The sequence below is a fragment of the Malania oleifera genome, chromosome 5, assembly GCF_029873635.1.
Source record: "Malania oleifera isolate guangnan ecotype guangnan chromosome 5, ASM2987363v1, whole genome shotgun sequence".
Lineage (NCBI taxonomy): Eukaryota > Viridiplantae > Streptophyta > Magnoliopsida > Santalales > Ximeniaceae > Malania > Malania oleifera.
In genome coordinates, this window is record NC_080421.1 from 4,153,588 (window position 1) to 4,167,922 (window position 14,335).

General features: G+C 33.4%; 1 protein-coding gene across 1 annotated transcript; it reads left to right on the plus strand.

The window, feature by feature from the left end:
- The first annotated feature begins 3,120 nt into the window (after positions 1-3,120).
- On the plus strand, positions 3,121-4,863 carry LOC131156656 (MYB-like transcription factor 4). Its single transcript, XM_058110511.1, has 2 exons — positions 3,121-4,008; positions 4,161-4,863. Exons 1-2 carry the CDS (start codon positions 3,746-3,748, stop codon positions 4,621-4,623), a joined length of 726 nt encoding a protein of 241 aa, XP_057966494.1. The 5' UTR covers positions 3,121-3,745; the 3' UTR covers positions 4,624-4,863.
- The last annotated feature ends 9,472 nt before the right edge of the window (positions 4,864-14,335 follow it).

The window sequence follows — 14,335 nt, forward strand, 5'->3', positions numbered from 1 at the left end:
CCCTAATCTCAGCCATACCTTTTAGTTTAATCTTTCTTCATGAACAATGCAGTTATGAAATTCCTTTTTTTTTTTAAAGAGAAAAATCTTCTTTACTTCACCAAGATTAGCGGCTCCTCCATGTGTTTTTTGGTGCATTTTTCATAGCTGAAATGGGTAAAAGCCCTCGAGTCCAACCTCCTCCATTAGATCATGACTTCTTGATAATTTTTTTTTTTTTTTTGAAGAAAAGAAGATAGTTTGGTACACAAAAGCTCCTGCATATGCGGGATCCCAAGAAGGAACAGATCACGATGAATGTATAATAAGTAATCTTACCTTACATTTTTGTAAGAAATTATTTTCACGCTTCGAACTCGTAACATCTCAAAATAACAATTTGACTGTCGCGCCTAAAGTCCATAATCATGACTTTTTGATAAATAATTTTTTATTATATTTTAAAAATTATTTATTTGTTTATAACATTTTGTGCTCTTCAGTACATTATTAACATTTTTAAATTTTTAAAATTTTATTATTATTTTAATTAAAGAAAGTTAAGGATTGGGCATAAAGTAATGGATATTTCCCTTATTCTAATTTGAATAATAAAGCAATAGAGCGATATACTAAGTGTGGTTGATTGAAATGATCAGTTAATGTATGCAATTATAATTTATAAACTCCAATGATAAAGTTTTCCGAGTTATATTACATTTTTTATAATTTGAAAGAAAAAAAAAAACTAAGTGATACTTAAACTGAGCATGGTTTTCCAATCTGTAGCATTCACTTTCCTTCCCCCCCCCCCGTTTTTGAACAAAAGGATTGTAGCGTCTTTTTCGCTTGAGCAATTCTTGGGAGCAGACCAAATATTGGATAGGCTTTGGTAGGTTTCTCCCAATAAAAACATTTTTAAAAAATGAAGTACCTTCAGGAATAAAACCATGAATCCTGCAGTAGTTCAACATCAATGGTGAAGCCATTTTGGACTCCCCCATGGAGTGAGGACAGTCATATATTGTGAAAAGGTAGGTAAAATGGCCCAGTTTACATTATTAGGTCAGAGAGAGAGAGAGAGAGAGAGAGAGAGAGAGAGCATGTGTGTGGTGGTGGGTGGCAAATAATTTGCAAATTGGAGGAGGGATAGCAACAAAAAGATGAATCAACCTCCCAAACCCTAACCCTACCCACATTGCATAAACTTGTACCACAAGGTTGGAGAGGATATTAAAAAAAAAAAAGGGAAAAGGGAAAAGTGGAAGGTGAACCAAAGCCCACATACAACCACAACCACAACCATATCTATTTATATATATCTTTCTCCTGTTCTCTCTTTTCTTTCATCACCCTGCCTTCAACCCAACTCCCCCAACTCTTCTAGAAGCATGCACACACACACACACACACACACCCATTCTCTCTCTCTCTCTCTCTCTCTCTCTCTCTCCCCACCCCATGCATGATATAGCACCAATAGAATAAAAATCCACAACTGCCATCTCTATACTTGTGCACAAGAAATAACCTATCCACTTAGAACTCTTCCCTTCCCAAATTCCCACACAGCTAACAAAACCAATCCATCCATCCATACATAGATACTTACTTATATATATATATATATAAAATATTTGTATTTATCTTGCACTGTTCGTTTATTTGTGGGGAAGTAGGGATTTGGGTTTAATCATAAATTCAGGGTGTTTGGTTAGGTTTTTGTTTGTGTGTGTGTGTGTGTGTGTGTGTATAATGTGAAATGGTGGAAAGAGTAGATGACGTTTTTTAAGGGTAGTTGGATAGTGTAAGATTTTCACTCCCATAATTAAATGATTTTATAGAAATGCAGTCGAAAAAGAAAAAAAAAAAAAGTTTTGGGTTTAAAATTGTTTCATGATATTTCTTGGATGGACTTGCAATTTGCACTTATGCTTAAAATATAGCATGTTAGTCGGGTTTCGAGCAAGAATGTCATTAAGTATGTTGATTATAGTCGAGTAGATTTGAACCTTACGATCACTTTATTTATTTATTTATTAATTAAATGGAAGTCTACTTTTTATCTCTCTCGATTTTCAGGATTTAAACGAGACATTTCTAACTTAAAAATATCATTTTTTTACAATTGAGATTTCTTCTAAAACAAGTAATTTATTTTTCTAATTATTTCTAAGAAGTCTTTATTTAGGTCATTGATTAAAAATGAAAAATACCTAAAGTTCCATTGGTGATTGCCCAAAATGCAAGTCGCCGATCGCCGAGCTGGCGAATACTTCACTCTAGTTGTAATGCACCAACTAAAATTTTCTAATTAATGCAGAACTCTTAGTAGTGATTTGAGAAGAGGGGGGGGGGGGTGAGTTTTGATATCATTCAACCACAAGATAATTAAAACATTTCAAAAAACACAATAACATGCATTTAAGTTGATCTCAAGAATGTTATTATGCTAGGTCATCGGTGACTAGGTGTTTCAGAATTAGGTTATGTAACCACATTATTTTTTAAATAATCAATGAAATTCTAAAATTCTAGGTAATCGTTAATTAATTGTTATCATTTTGAGTCAAAACTTCCCTTGAATCACCCCCAAATAAAAGAATTTGATTAGTTGTCTCAAAAACACGACACAGTTAGTAACGACTTTGCATGCTTAAATATTTTTCATGTAATATAAAACATTAAAATTGGTTAAGTAATGTGAGACCATTTTAAACGAAATCTATTTTTTGATCAACACAAGACAAAATCTTAGTAATCAAAGCACCAGTACTAGGCAATAATGGACAACAAAGAGTCCATCGTCGAGGCTGTCCCAAAAGTAGCTAATCTATTTATGAAAAAATCACTCAATTATCGAAGGAAAAAGAAAATATTTAACATAAAAATCTCTTATTCTAATTGTTTGACGACCTCAAAAAATAAAAATATAAAAATTCAATGGTTATGGCAAAGATCAAATCTCAACCAAACCAATATGCCCATATAATGAATTAAATAAAGAAATGCAATAGCAAAGTAGGAGGAGACCTAGGTAGCTAGCCAGATAGCTCCCCCAACAAAAACCCATTAAAGGGTTAGTTCCACCAACACAATACACACACATATAATATAAGAACTCACATGTATTTAGGTACATGGTGTGCCATAGAAGATACATAGAGATTTAACTAAATCATGAATCCACACAAGGGAAAAAAGGCAAAACCAAAAACAAGTGCACGCCCCTTTGCTTTCCACACTTGATACCTCAACTATATAGGTAACCACCTATGGTTTCTGTGCTCCTTCAACCCCTTCTTCTATATAAAAGCACATACCCACAATACAATAATATACCATATATTGTATTATATACATACTGATGCCAATGTCACCAAATGGAGGCCACCACCAGCCACTCCTCCCTCTAACCTGTCTCACCAACTCACATCTAGAAGCAATTAGGGTCACTCCCCTCTCTTTCTCTCTCTCTTCTCTTTCTTTCTCTCTCCGGGCTGAGAGTCAAAAGCCTATAAAACCCAATCTCAAGCCATCACAAGGGCCGGCCTTGGTGTTTCAGCAACTCTGAAAAAATAATTAAGGAAAAAGATTTGTTTGCTTTGGTTGTCTGGTTTTTGTTTTTGTTTTTTATTTTTTGAGTATGTGAATTGAATTGGGTTGAACCACCATCAGCAGGAGGATCGCTAGTGGCAATAAAAGCTAGCGAAGCAGCTAGCTGTGGAGAGTGGGTTGTGGTGGTTTTGGAATTGTGGCGGAGTAAATGGGGAGGTCTCCTTGCTGCGAGAAGGCTCACACCAACAAGGGCGCGTGGACCAAGGAGGAGGACGACCGGCTCATCGCTTACATCCGCGCCCACGGCGAGGGCTGCTGGCGGTCCCTACCCAAGGCCGCCGGCCTCCTCCGCTGCGGCAAGAGCTGCCGTCTCCGCTGGATCAACTACCTACGCCCGGACCTCAAGCGCGGGAACTTTACGGAAGAGGAAGACGAGCTAATCATCAAATTGCACAGCCTCCTCGGCAACAAGTAAGTTGAATTCTTCAATTCCTAGACATGAAAAATTCATTTTTGGGTTTGGGTTTGGGGTTGATTGGATCAAATGATTTTGAAATCTGTGTGGGGTTAAATGGGTTTTTGGGAGTTTGAATTGAAATGGGTATTTATGGATCTCGCCGCAGATGGTCTCTGATCGCCGGGAGACTACCGGGAAGAACGGACAACGAGATTAAGAATTACTGGAACACCCACATAAGAAGGAAGCTTCTGAACAGGGGAATCGACCCCGCCACTCACCGGCCGATCAACGAGCCGTCGCCGGAGGTGACGACGATCTCTTTCGCGAGCGTGAAAGAGGAAGAGAAGACTGCGCCGGCGGTCACGGGGCCGGTCATAGAGCGATGCCCGGATTTAAACCTGGAGCTGAGAATTAGCCCGCCATACCAGGGAGGGTCCCCGGAGAAGGCACTGAAGACGGGAGGGAGAGGGCTCTGTTTTGCTTGCAGTTTGGGAGTGCAGAACAGCAAGGAGTGCTGTTGCAGCGGCAATGGCGGCAGCAGCAGCGGCGGGAATAGAGGCGGAGGGTACGATTTCTTGGGATTGAAAGGGAGCATGTTGGATTACCGAAGCTTGGAAATGAAATGAGATGGGAATTGAAATGGGTTCGGATTTGAATTTGTGTAGCAGAAACTAATTAAACGAAATGGGGAGGAAAATTTGAGCGAAGAAGAGATTGATATTAGTTGAAAAATCTCTCTAATATTCTCTCTGTTTTTTTCTTTTCTTTTCTCTTCTTTTTCGTTTTTGGGTCCCTAATCTGTGTAACTATTCATGGATATTAGTATAGTGATATAGTACAGATGACCATTAGGTTGTTCATCAAAAGCAAATCTGATGAATGCTTTCTGCTTATTCGAATTCTGAACTTTGTTTTGTTTTTTGGGCTCATACCCATGTGAAGATATGTTTGCATTTCCATGAAGAGGAAAAAGGTTAAGAGTACTTTGGCTGATAAAATAATAGTGTTTAGGTTGAGAGAGAGAGAGATTTTTTTATTTTAAAAAATATTTAGCTTTTTAGCAGAAATTTTTTTTTTGGGTGCCTAAAAAAATTATTCATGGTTTTTTTAAAAAAAAAAATTTCTAATTTTTTTTTTCCTCATGTTCATATGCCAAAAGGGGTATTTTATCATAATGGTTCAGTCTTTATCCTTTTAGGTATCTTTGTGATAAAAACCCTTTTGTGCTGATTCATGCGTCATTCAGACTTTCATTGCCTTCCCCCCCTCCTCCTTTCCCCCCACCCCCCTCTTTTTTATATATTTTTAAATATATAATATTTAAAGACAATTTGATCGTAAATTAATATTTTTTTAACATATTTAAGGTAACACATCTCGACTTTGTGAGAAGTTAAATTTAAGACTTATCACATGATTTACCTTATTAGACTCTTTAATAGAATAGGAGTCTAAAAATGATCTATTTTTTCTTTATATATACTCCTTTAATCTATTTTTTATAAATTAATAATTTTTTATAGGTATTTAGGATGACGAATCTTGATTTTGTGACAAGTTAAATTTAAGAATTATCATATGATTCGCCTTATTAGATTCTTTTATAAAATGAAAGTAAGAAGATAATCTATTTTTTGTTCATATATAATATAATTTTTTAATCTATTTTATTATAAATTAGTAATTTTTAAAGATATTTAGGATGATAAATCTCGATTTTGTGATAAGTTTAATTTAAGAATTATTACATGATTCATCTCATTAGGCTTTTTTATTGAATAGCAGTCAGAAAATAATCTTTATTTATTTATATATAATCCTTCTCCCTTTTAAGATTTGAACAATGCTCTTTTGATATGAATTTCAAAACTTTAGAGTTTGTTTGGATGATGAATTTTGATTAAAAATAATAAATAAAAATAAGACAGAAAATTTAGTTTTGTAGTATTTTCTTTCAATATCAAATACTAATAAAAATAAAAATTTATTCTATTATTTTTAAAATTAAGAAAATTAAGTGTTAGTTATGCATCAAATTAACATTTTACTCATTGATTTATAATATATTTTTATTTTTTTTCTCATTTTTCTCAAAATTTACTCACTTTTCTCACTTTAACCAAACATAGAAAAAAATTCTTTTATATTTTTTCTTTCCTTTCCTTAATATCTTTTTAATTCCAAAAAAGAACTTAAGATTATATTAATCGTGAAATTTTTTTATCATTTTTAAATTTTCAGAAGAATAACAAAAGATTCAACTCATTTTTAAATTTTACAAGATTTGTATAAAAAATTAGAAAACAATAAAAAACTTTTGCCATTTTCCGCTTGAGAAAAATATGTTTATTTTCTATATTCAAATTTTCAAATATGCAAAAATGTCATCTTACTAATGAATTTTCTAAATTTTTATTAAAAAAAAACCCTTTTATTATTTTCTACATTTCTAATTCCTTATTTATTTTCAAAAAATTTAAAAATAATATTTAATTTTGTAATTAATTGAAAATCTAGAAATAAATTTAACAAATTCTTCAATTTTTAAATTTTTAATATAGATCTTGAAAAACTAAAAAATAGGTCGATATTTTTATGAGTTTTAAAAATAAAAACCATTTTCACCCCCTTATGAGGCCAGAAATTTTTTTTTTTTTAATTTTTTATCTTGGGATAAATTATTATTGTAATTATTAAATTTATTAGTGTAGGTTTGGAAGAAGAAAGAGAATTGGAAATGGGAAGGGTGTGTTTGGATAAGCAGTGAGAGGAGGAGAAGGGAAGGAGAAAAGCGAGGTGGGTAGCCCATCTCTTCTCTTCCAATATATTATGATTTTTAAATAAATAAAAACTAATATAAAAAGTGTGAAGAAACTAACAACTGTCCGTAGTACCATCCTCTACCAACCTAACATTAATGATCATCCCCCAACTAACTCTTTTTGCATTTCCAGCCCCTCAACTTTTGCTATTTTTGCTTTGGTTAATCCTTTCCCTTTTGCATGTTAACCCCTTTTACATGTTACCCTTTTTACCCCCACGGTATGGCGTGGTGGAAAGACATCAACAAGTAAGAAGAAGCATCGGGGGTTCAATTTCAGGTAGATACACTCACGGAGCCAGCGGTACCTGTGGATGGTGAGAGTTTACTTTGTGAGCCAGCGGGAACCGTTGATGGTAAGAGTTTACTCTGTGAGCCAGCGAGGACCATGGATAATAATGAAAATGTGTCCCGGGAGTCGGGTTGACCGAACTTCCAACTAATGCACAGAAACCGTGTTCGCATCCGAACTTTATCTTGATCAGCGAGACCTGAGGACGGAGGACACTGATCTGTAGGTATTAATATACCCTCACTTTTGGCACTGTGGTTACAAGATAAAAAAAAAAAAAAAAACACCAACAACCAACCAAATTGGGACAATAAAACTAAACATAACTAATAAAGAAGATTAATGTTAGTATCTTTTTGCTAAACCTTAAGAGAGATTAATATCTTTTACCCTAATAAATTAAGGATAAGTTCTCGTGTAAAATCAAACCCAAGTTCTTCTCTTACTAGAAATATTTGACTCATATATTATGATCATATTTTAATTTTATTTAAATCTATATAAAATTAAATAATAACCCTTCAATTCATTTTTTAAAAATTTTATATTGATCGAAGCAAAAGAAAATATTTGCGTAACATGTAAGTTTAGATAAACTTATTAATTATTTAAACTTGATTTTGATAAGTTAGTGGATTTGGCATAAAGTAATTTAGGTAGTCATTTGCACCAATAGAGAATACAAGTATTTAATTATGGTAACTTTGTACTTTGGGAAGAATAATTTTGTATTTATTCACCACATTAGTATAAATTTTGGACTATTTTATTTTTGTAAAAAATTTCTTTATAAAAGATGACACTTTAGAAATTAAAATAATATTTAAAAAAAAAACTAGACATGCAGGTGCACATAAGACCTTTATCTAAATTTTAACAACATAATTGAACATAAATGTATATTAGGCCGCGGGTAATTGAGTTCTAATAATACTAATAAAAAAAAAGAGAAAATAAAAATTTGTATATATTTTTTTATCGTATATCCCATTACTAAATCTAGAGAAAGACTTCCGACCAACAACTCTTTCACATAGAATTTTCAAATTCTACTAATCACAAAATGTCACAACTAGGGAGAGATAACTTTTTTTTTTTTTTTAAATTTACATAGGAACTTCAGCCACCAATGAGTCCTTCGGAACCCTTGGTGCGTCACCAAACCTACGGATCAGCGTCCTTCGCCTTCAGGTCTCGCTGATCAGGATAAAGTTCGGATGTGGACACGACTTCTGTGCATTAGTTGGACGTTCGATCAACCCGACTCTCAGAATACATCTCCATTACCATCCACGGTCCCCACTGGCTCACAAAGAACCCTCACCATCCACGGTCCCTGCTGGTTTATAGAGCGAACTCTCACCATCCACGGTTCCCATTAGCTCACAGAGTAAATTCTCACAATCCACAAGTACCATTGACTCTGTGAGTGTATTTACCTGAAATTGAACTTCTGATGCTCCTTCTTACTTGCTAATAAGAGATATACTTTGATCCAAGTCTCAATGGTGAATATCACATGCAACCTTAATAGGGTCAAACAATATTATAATATTTTGTGATTGGCAAGTGTCAAATCTTATGTAAAAAGTTATTTCTTATAAATATTTTTCCCTTAATACATCCAAAATAGTACAACTAAGAGAAAAAAAATTATTTTACGTGGTATTTTGAAGCATGAATTTTGGACCTTAAATTAGGATTTAAACAGATTTGGATAAATTTTAATCTAATTTTATATTTTATTTTATCTGAATCCAATACAATTCGAAATTCGAGACCTTTTCAAACATAGAGTTGTAGTAAAGAGTGATAAGATTTCTTCTTAAGTATATATTGTAGTGATCCGAAAAATATTAATATTTAAATAATAAGAGAGAAAGAGAAATAGATACAGAAACAGAAGGAGACCGTAAACTTCGTCGACGACATTACATTTTGAGGGAAATAAAAATTTCAGAAATTTCTAGGGCTTCGTCGACGAACACAGGGTTTCGTCGACGAAGGTATAAAGAATTTCGTTGACGAACACAGGGATTCGTCGACGAGAAAATACCGAAAGATGGTTCAGATTGCTCTGAATTTCGTCGATGAATACAGGGTCTCGTCGAAAAATTTTATGAAGGGCTCGTCGACGAGGTGACGTGTCTCGTCGACGAACCTAACCCTATAAATAGAGGAAACCCGAAATTTTTATCATTTTCACCGCGCCTCTCTCTCTTTACGTCTCCCTCTCCCTTCTCTCTTCGATTCCGGCCCCACCAGTCACCGGATCGATGATCTGAAGGTACCACAACCCTCCTGGTGGAGTTCTCTACAAATCTGTCGGAGCGGATTGTCAGGAAAACAGAGTTGAAATTCATCCCAAATTCAAGGTAAGACCTTTTAGTCTCCTTTTGGCCCTATGGTAGTTATAGAAAATAATGTAGGCGGAGAAATACTGATATTATATTCTGGCATATATTGCTTTCAGGGTGTTTTGTAGGAAGCCCTGCGGGAGTTAGGATAATATTCCATAGGGGCTTTCCAGTAGTCAGGTAAGAGAAATATGCTATGCTAGGTATTTCTTAAAATACTATACAACTTATTTAATTACAAAAATTATGTATTTAGTATGGTGTGGCTTGTGAATATGAATATGATATAGGGATATGTTTTACGAATTTAGTTTCATGATTTTATGAATTTCAGTATTATGTTTATGTGAATTTCAGTACCATGATTTTATGGATTTTAGTACAATGATTATACAGATCTCAGTACCATGATTACACGAATATCAGTATTATAAGTATGCAATTTCAGTGTTATGATTATTCAGTTTTCAGTATTACGACATATCAATTACAGTACAGTTATGCAGCATCATGGTTATTACGAATACTTCAGAATCATGGTAAATCAAATAGATATGTATAGAAAAGTATTATATGATATCAACCCTTGTTGGACTTGTAGCTACAGAGTACGGTACCGTTGCTACAGATACTATGTTATTTTATGAGTGCAACCACCTATTCAGATAATACGTGGTAAAGTCGACCACCTAGGCCCTTGAAGAGGTTAGGCTCCCCATCCAGATATGGGTTGAGGTGGGCAAGTCGACTGATGGAGTTCAGTAATTTATTCCTGGTTGGCCAGTCAGGGTAAATCCAGCCTACGGGCGGCACAACTTTGTCATGAGGGACATGTCATGACACAGATAGCCACAGGAAACAGTTTCAGTTACTATTACATACGTACGGATTTACAGAAACAGGGACTCTACTTATGTACACTAGAAGTATTTTGAATTATAACCTATAATACTGCTATGTTAAGCAACATGGAAAGGGGTGGTGTATTTTATTATTTACACTGTACTTTTGCATTTTAGTTATTCATGTTTATATGAAAATAGATTTCATGATATATAGTAACTCATTTGCCACACACTAGTAATAGTATATTTCTTCTTACTGAGCGTTGACTCATCTTAGTGTTGAAACATTTTTCAGGTGATCCAGGTAAGTGAGCAGATCAAACTCGCAAATAGAGGGGCGTTTGTAGTGCCTTGTCAGTAAAGTGAGTATGTTTTGAGAGGATTTTTGTATTACCCTAACTAGTTGAGGGTATTTTGAGGAATTCAGATATATGTGTATATTGGGAAAACATGCAGTACTCTAGTATTGAGTGGTATTGATTCTGTATTGTATATAATGGTTATGTTTATTCAATTTCTACTTCTTGCTGCTTAAGTTTTATAATTGAGCTTTTCTACAGTATGATATCAGAGCATGTTAGATATCATGGTAAAAAAAAAAAAAAAACACACACACACACATCAGTTAATTAAGCAGGTCGTTACATATATAGTTTTTGTTTATAACTTTATACCACTTAATTTTTGATGATTTTTCGAGTTTTCGGTAATTTTTGTACACCCCTAAAATCAAGTATCGATTACGAACTCCATCAATTGGGTTAGTTGTGGACTCTTTAAGTTGGTAAATATATTGGTTGAATATTAATAAAATTTGTACCAATGATGAGAGGAAGCTAGTGCATGCCTTCATGGACCGACCCATTTTAAATGATTAGTTAGCAATTTCTTTTCTTACAAACAATGATCAGAATTTTGCTTGACTAATGACTGTGTGTTCCTTATATGACTCAAGGAAATTTGAACAAATTAAAGGTCAAGTAGTCAAACCCACCATTAAAAAATGGGACTGCCGGCCTCATTAATTCATTATTCATGTTTATGTCACTCACTTGTTGGTCCAAAATTTATCACGGCTGTGCTTGACCATTTATGCCCTAATCAATGTGTGTAATAATAATAATAATAATAATAATAATACCTAATTTCATTAGGTGTATTTATTGTGCCAAAGACACTTATCTCTCTCTATGTTAAAAACATTACTGCTAAATATTGCTCATAACCTTGGAAAATCAATCAATGCATGAGATATCATTATCATTACATTTAAACATAGAGCCAGCGGTATCTGTGGATAGTGAGTGTTTATTCTGTGAGTAGTGGGAATCGTGAATAGTAAGAGTTTGCTTTGTGAGTCAACGGGGACTGTGGATGGTCATGAAGATGTGTTCCGGGAGTCGGGTTGACCGAACGTTCAACTAATGCACAGAAACCGTATCCGTATTCCAGACTTGATTTTGATCAACGAGACCTATGGGCGGAGGACGTTGATCCGTAGGTTTGGTGCTCGCACTAGAGGGTCTAAAGGGTTTGTTGGTGGTTGGAGTTCTTATGTAATAAAAAAAAAAAAAACACAAACAAACTAAGAAAATGTTATCTTAATATAATAGTGGTGATGATACAAAAAATTGTCTTCACTCCAAGAGTTTCTTTGAGCAACTTAATTTTTTCTTAAGGAAAAATTGAGTGTCAATATTTATAAGAGATTGAAAGTTTCACTTCAAATGTCTTGCCTAAGCTAAAGGCCAAGTGTTTCTATTTCAATCAACTAGGAAGCACGGGTCGGCACGAGGCATAGATATAGTATGATACTAATTTGGTACAATTTCAAAAAAAAAAAAAAAAGATATGATTTATTCCTTTTAGAAGACAAATATTATGCTAAATTTGATTCGAAATGAAATATAAGCACCAATCATCAAAATTATCAATTACAAATTAAAAAAATTCTACTCATACAACCATCAATCAACATGGTTCATCAATAAATTTTAAAAAATAAAAACATATTGTAGAGATTGGCAAACCTGGCAATGACTTTAGAAAGAGCGAGCGTGCTTTTAGGGACCGAGAGGAATATGCTCTATAAGATGGCATAGTAGCACTAGGATTCCAAAATTCAACCACTTCGATGTCATATCTCTTAACTCTCAGTCTCTCAACTATTTTTCAATATTTTTGAGGGGTTTGTTAATACAATTATAATGGGTAAAAAAAAATAGTATTTTAGTGCAAAACGTGTGTTTGGAAGTATACACGTTGTATCTGTAAATGTTTGAACTGTGCCCAAAAATAAAAATAGAAATCAATTCCTTTTCGATGTATGTTAGATATGCATCGAAAATTATTAAGTGTCTGTATTTAACACATATCAGATAGCAACAGTTGAAACTTTCAAAAGCGTTAGTGTTTGTTAATAAATCAAAAACTTACGACAACAAAAACGATAATGATAACTGTGATGACCCAAAAAAAAATATATATATATATATATATATATATATATATGATTAAAGTACAATAATAATAAAATAATAAAAATGGTCATTTAGTTAATATCAATATATAAGTATTTTTCTGTAGGATCCTTGATTCCATATTTGATGCCTAAGAAAGACCTTGTCTTAGCGAGTGCTCAGAGACCATTGCGGCTCAGTCGCTCCCTGGAGGTCGGCCTGGTCAAAATGGAATTTCATAGGATAAACAGGATAGACACTATTTGTACACGTAAATAAGTATATATACATAAAATAGTGTTTTGACAAACATAATTTGTCGAAATACATAATAAGATAATAATAATATAGGTATCATATGTGGGGCCCACAATACTATGTGTGGTCCACATGAGTCCCGGAGCCACAAGACACTGTTTATATACGTAAATAAGTACATAAAATAATGTTTTAACTGATATAATTTGTAGAGATATATGATAAAATAATAATAATATAGGTATCCTATGCGGGGCCCACAAGACTGTGTGGGGCCCACATAAGTCCCGAAGCCGTATGGAGGTTTTCACAAGTCTCAAAGCTATGTAGGATGCATAAAATCGTATAAGAGTTATTCGAGTTACGTAGGATCCATTCGGGTCTCGAAGTTGTGTAGGGCCCACAAGACCATGTGGGGCCCACATGAGTTTTTAAAATTTAAATTTAATTCTTGTTCAAAAATAAATAATAAAATAAATAAATACTTAAAATAGTTTATAAGTAATAACAATGATAATAATAATGACAATAATGATTAAGAAAAATAATAAAATAATAAAATAATTAATTAACTAATTGATTAATTAATTAGGTAAGTAGTTAATTAAAAATTTATTTAGTGGGAATGGTGGCAAGCACTCCCACATGGCCTCCATCCCCATCCCATACTCAACCCATACCTTGCCCATCCCTTGCCCATTCTTTAATTTTAAAAAAATTATAATTTCACCCATCTCCCCACACTTTTATAAATTCTATTTCTTCCCCAAAATTTTCCTATAAATAGGGAGCTCTCAACCTTCATTTTTCACAACAATTTTCTAAAGAAGAGAAAGATTAGTGAGTGAAAGAATTTGTGGTGGAGTGAGAATTTTGAGTAAGTTCTCACTCACCCACTCTTTCCGATCTCATATCTTAAAGATAGTTATTGTGTTCGTAGCACACGGTAAAAGAAGAAGGTAAGTAAATTTTGATTATGTTAGTTTCTTTTTTTATTTAAAATTCATACCCGAGTTTATTTTGTAAGTAAATTTTGATTATGTTAGTTTCTTTTTATTTTAAATTCATACCCGAGCTTATTTTGTACGTAAATTTTAATTATGTTACTTAGTTCCACAAAATTTCCATGAGTTTATTTTTACGCATATTTAATTATACCAGTTCTATCTTTAATATACTTGCATCTATTTTTGGGTTAAGAAATGTTCCAATCCCCTCGGGTAAATTTTCAGCATTTCTTTCTATTCAAAAATAAAATTATATATATTTTTAACACAAAAATTGTGTGGCATGAGTTTATTTCTAC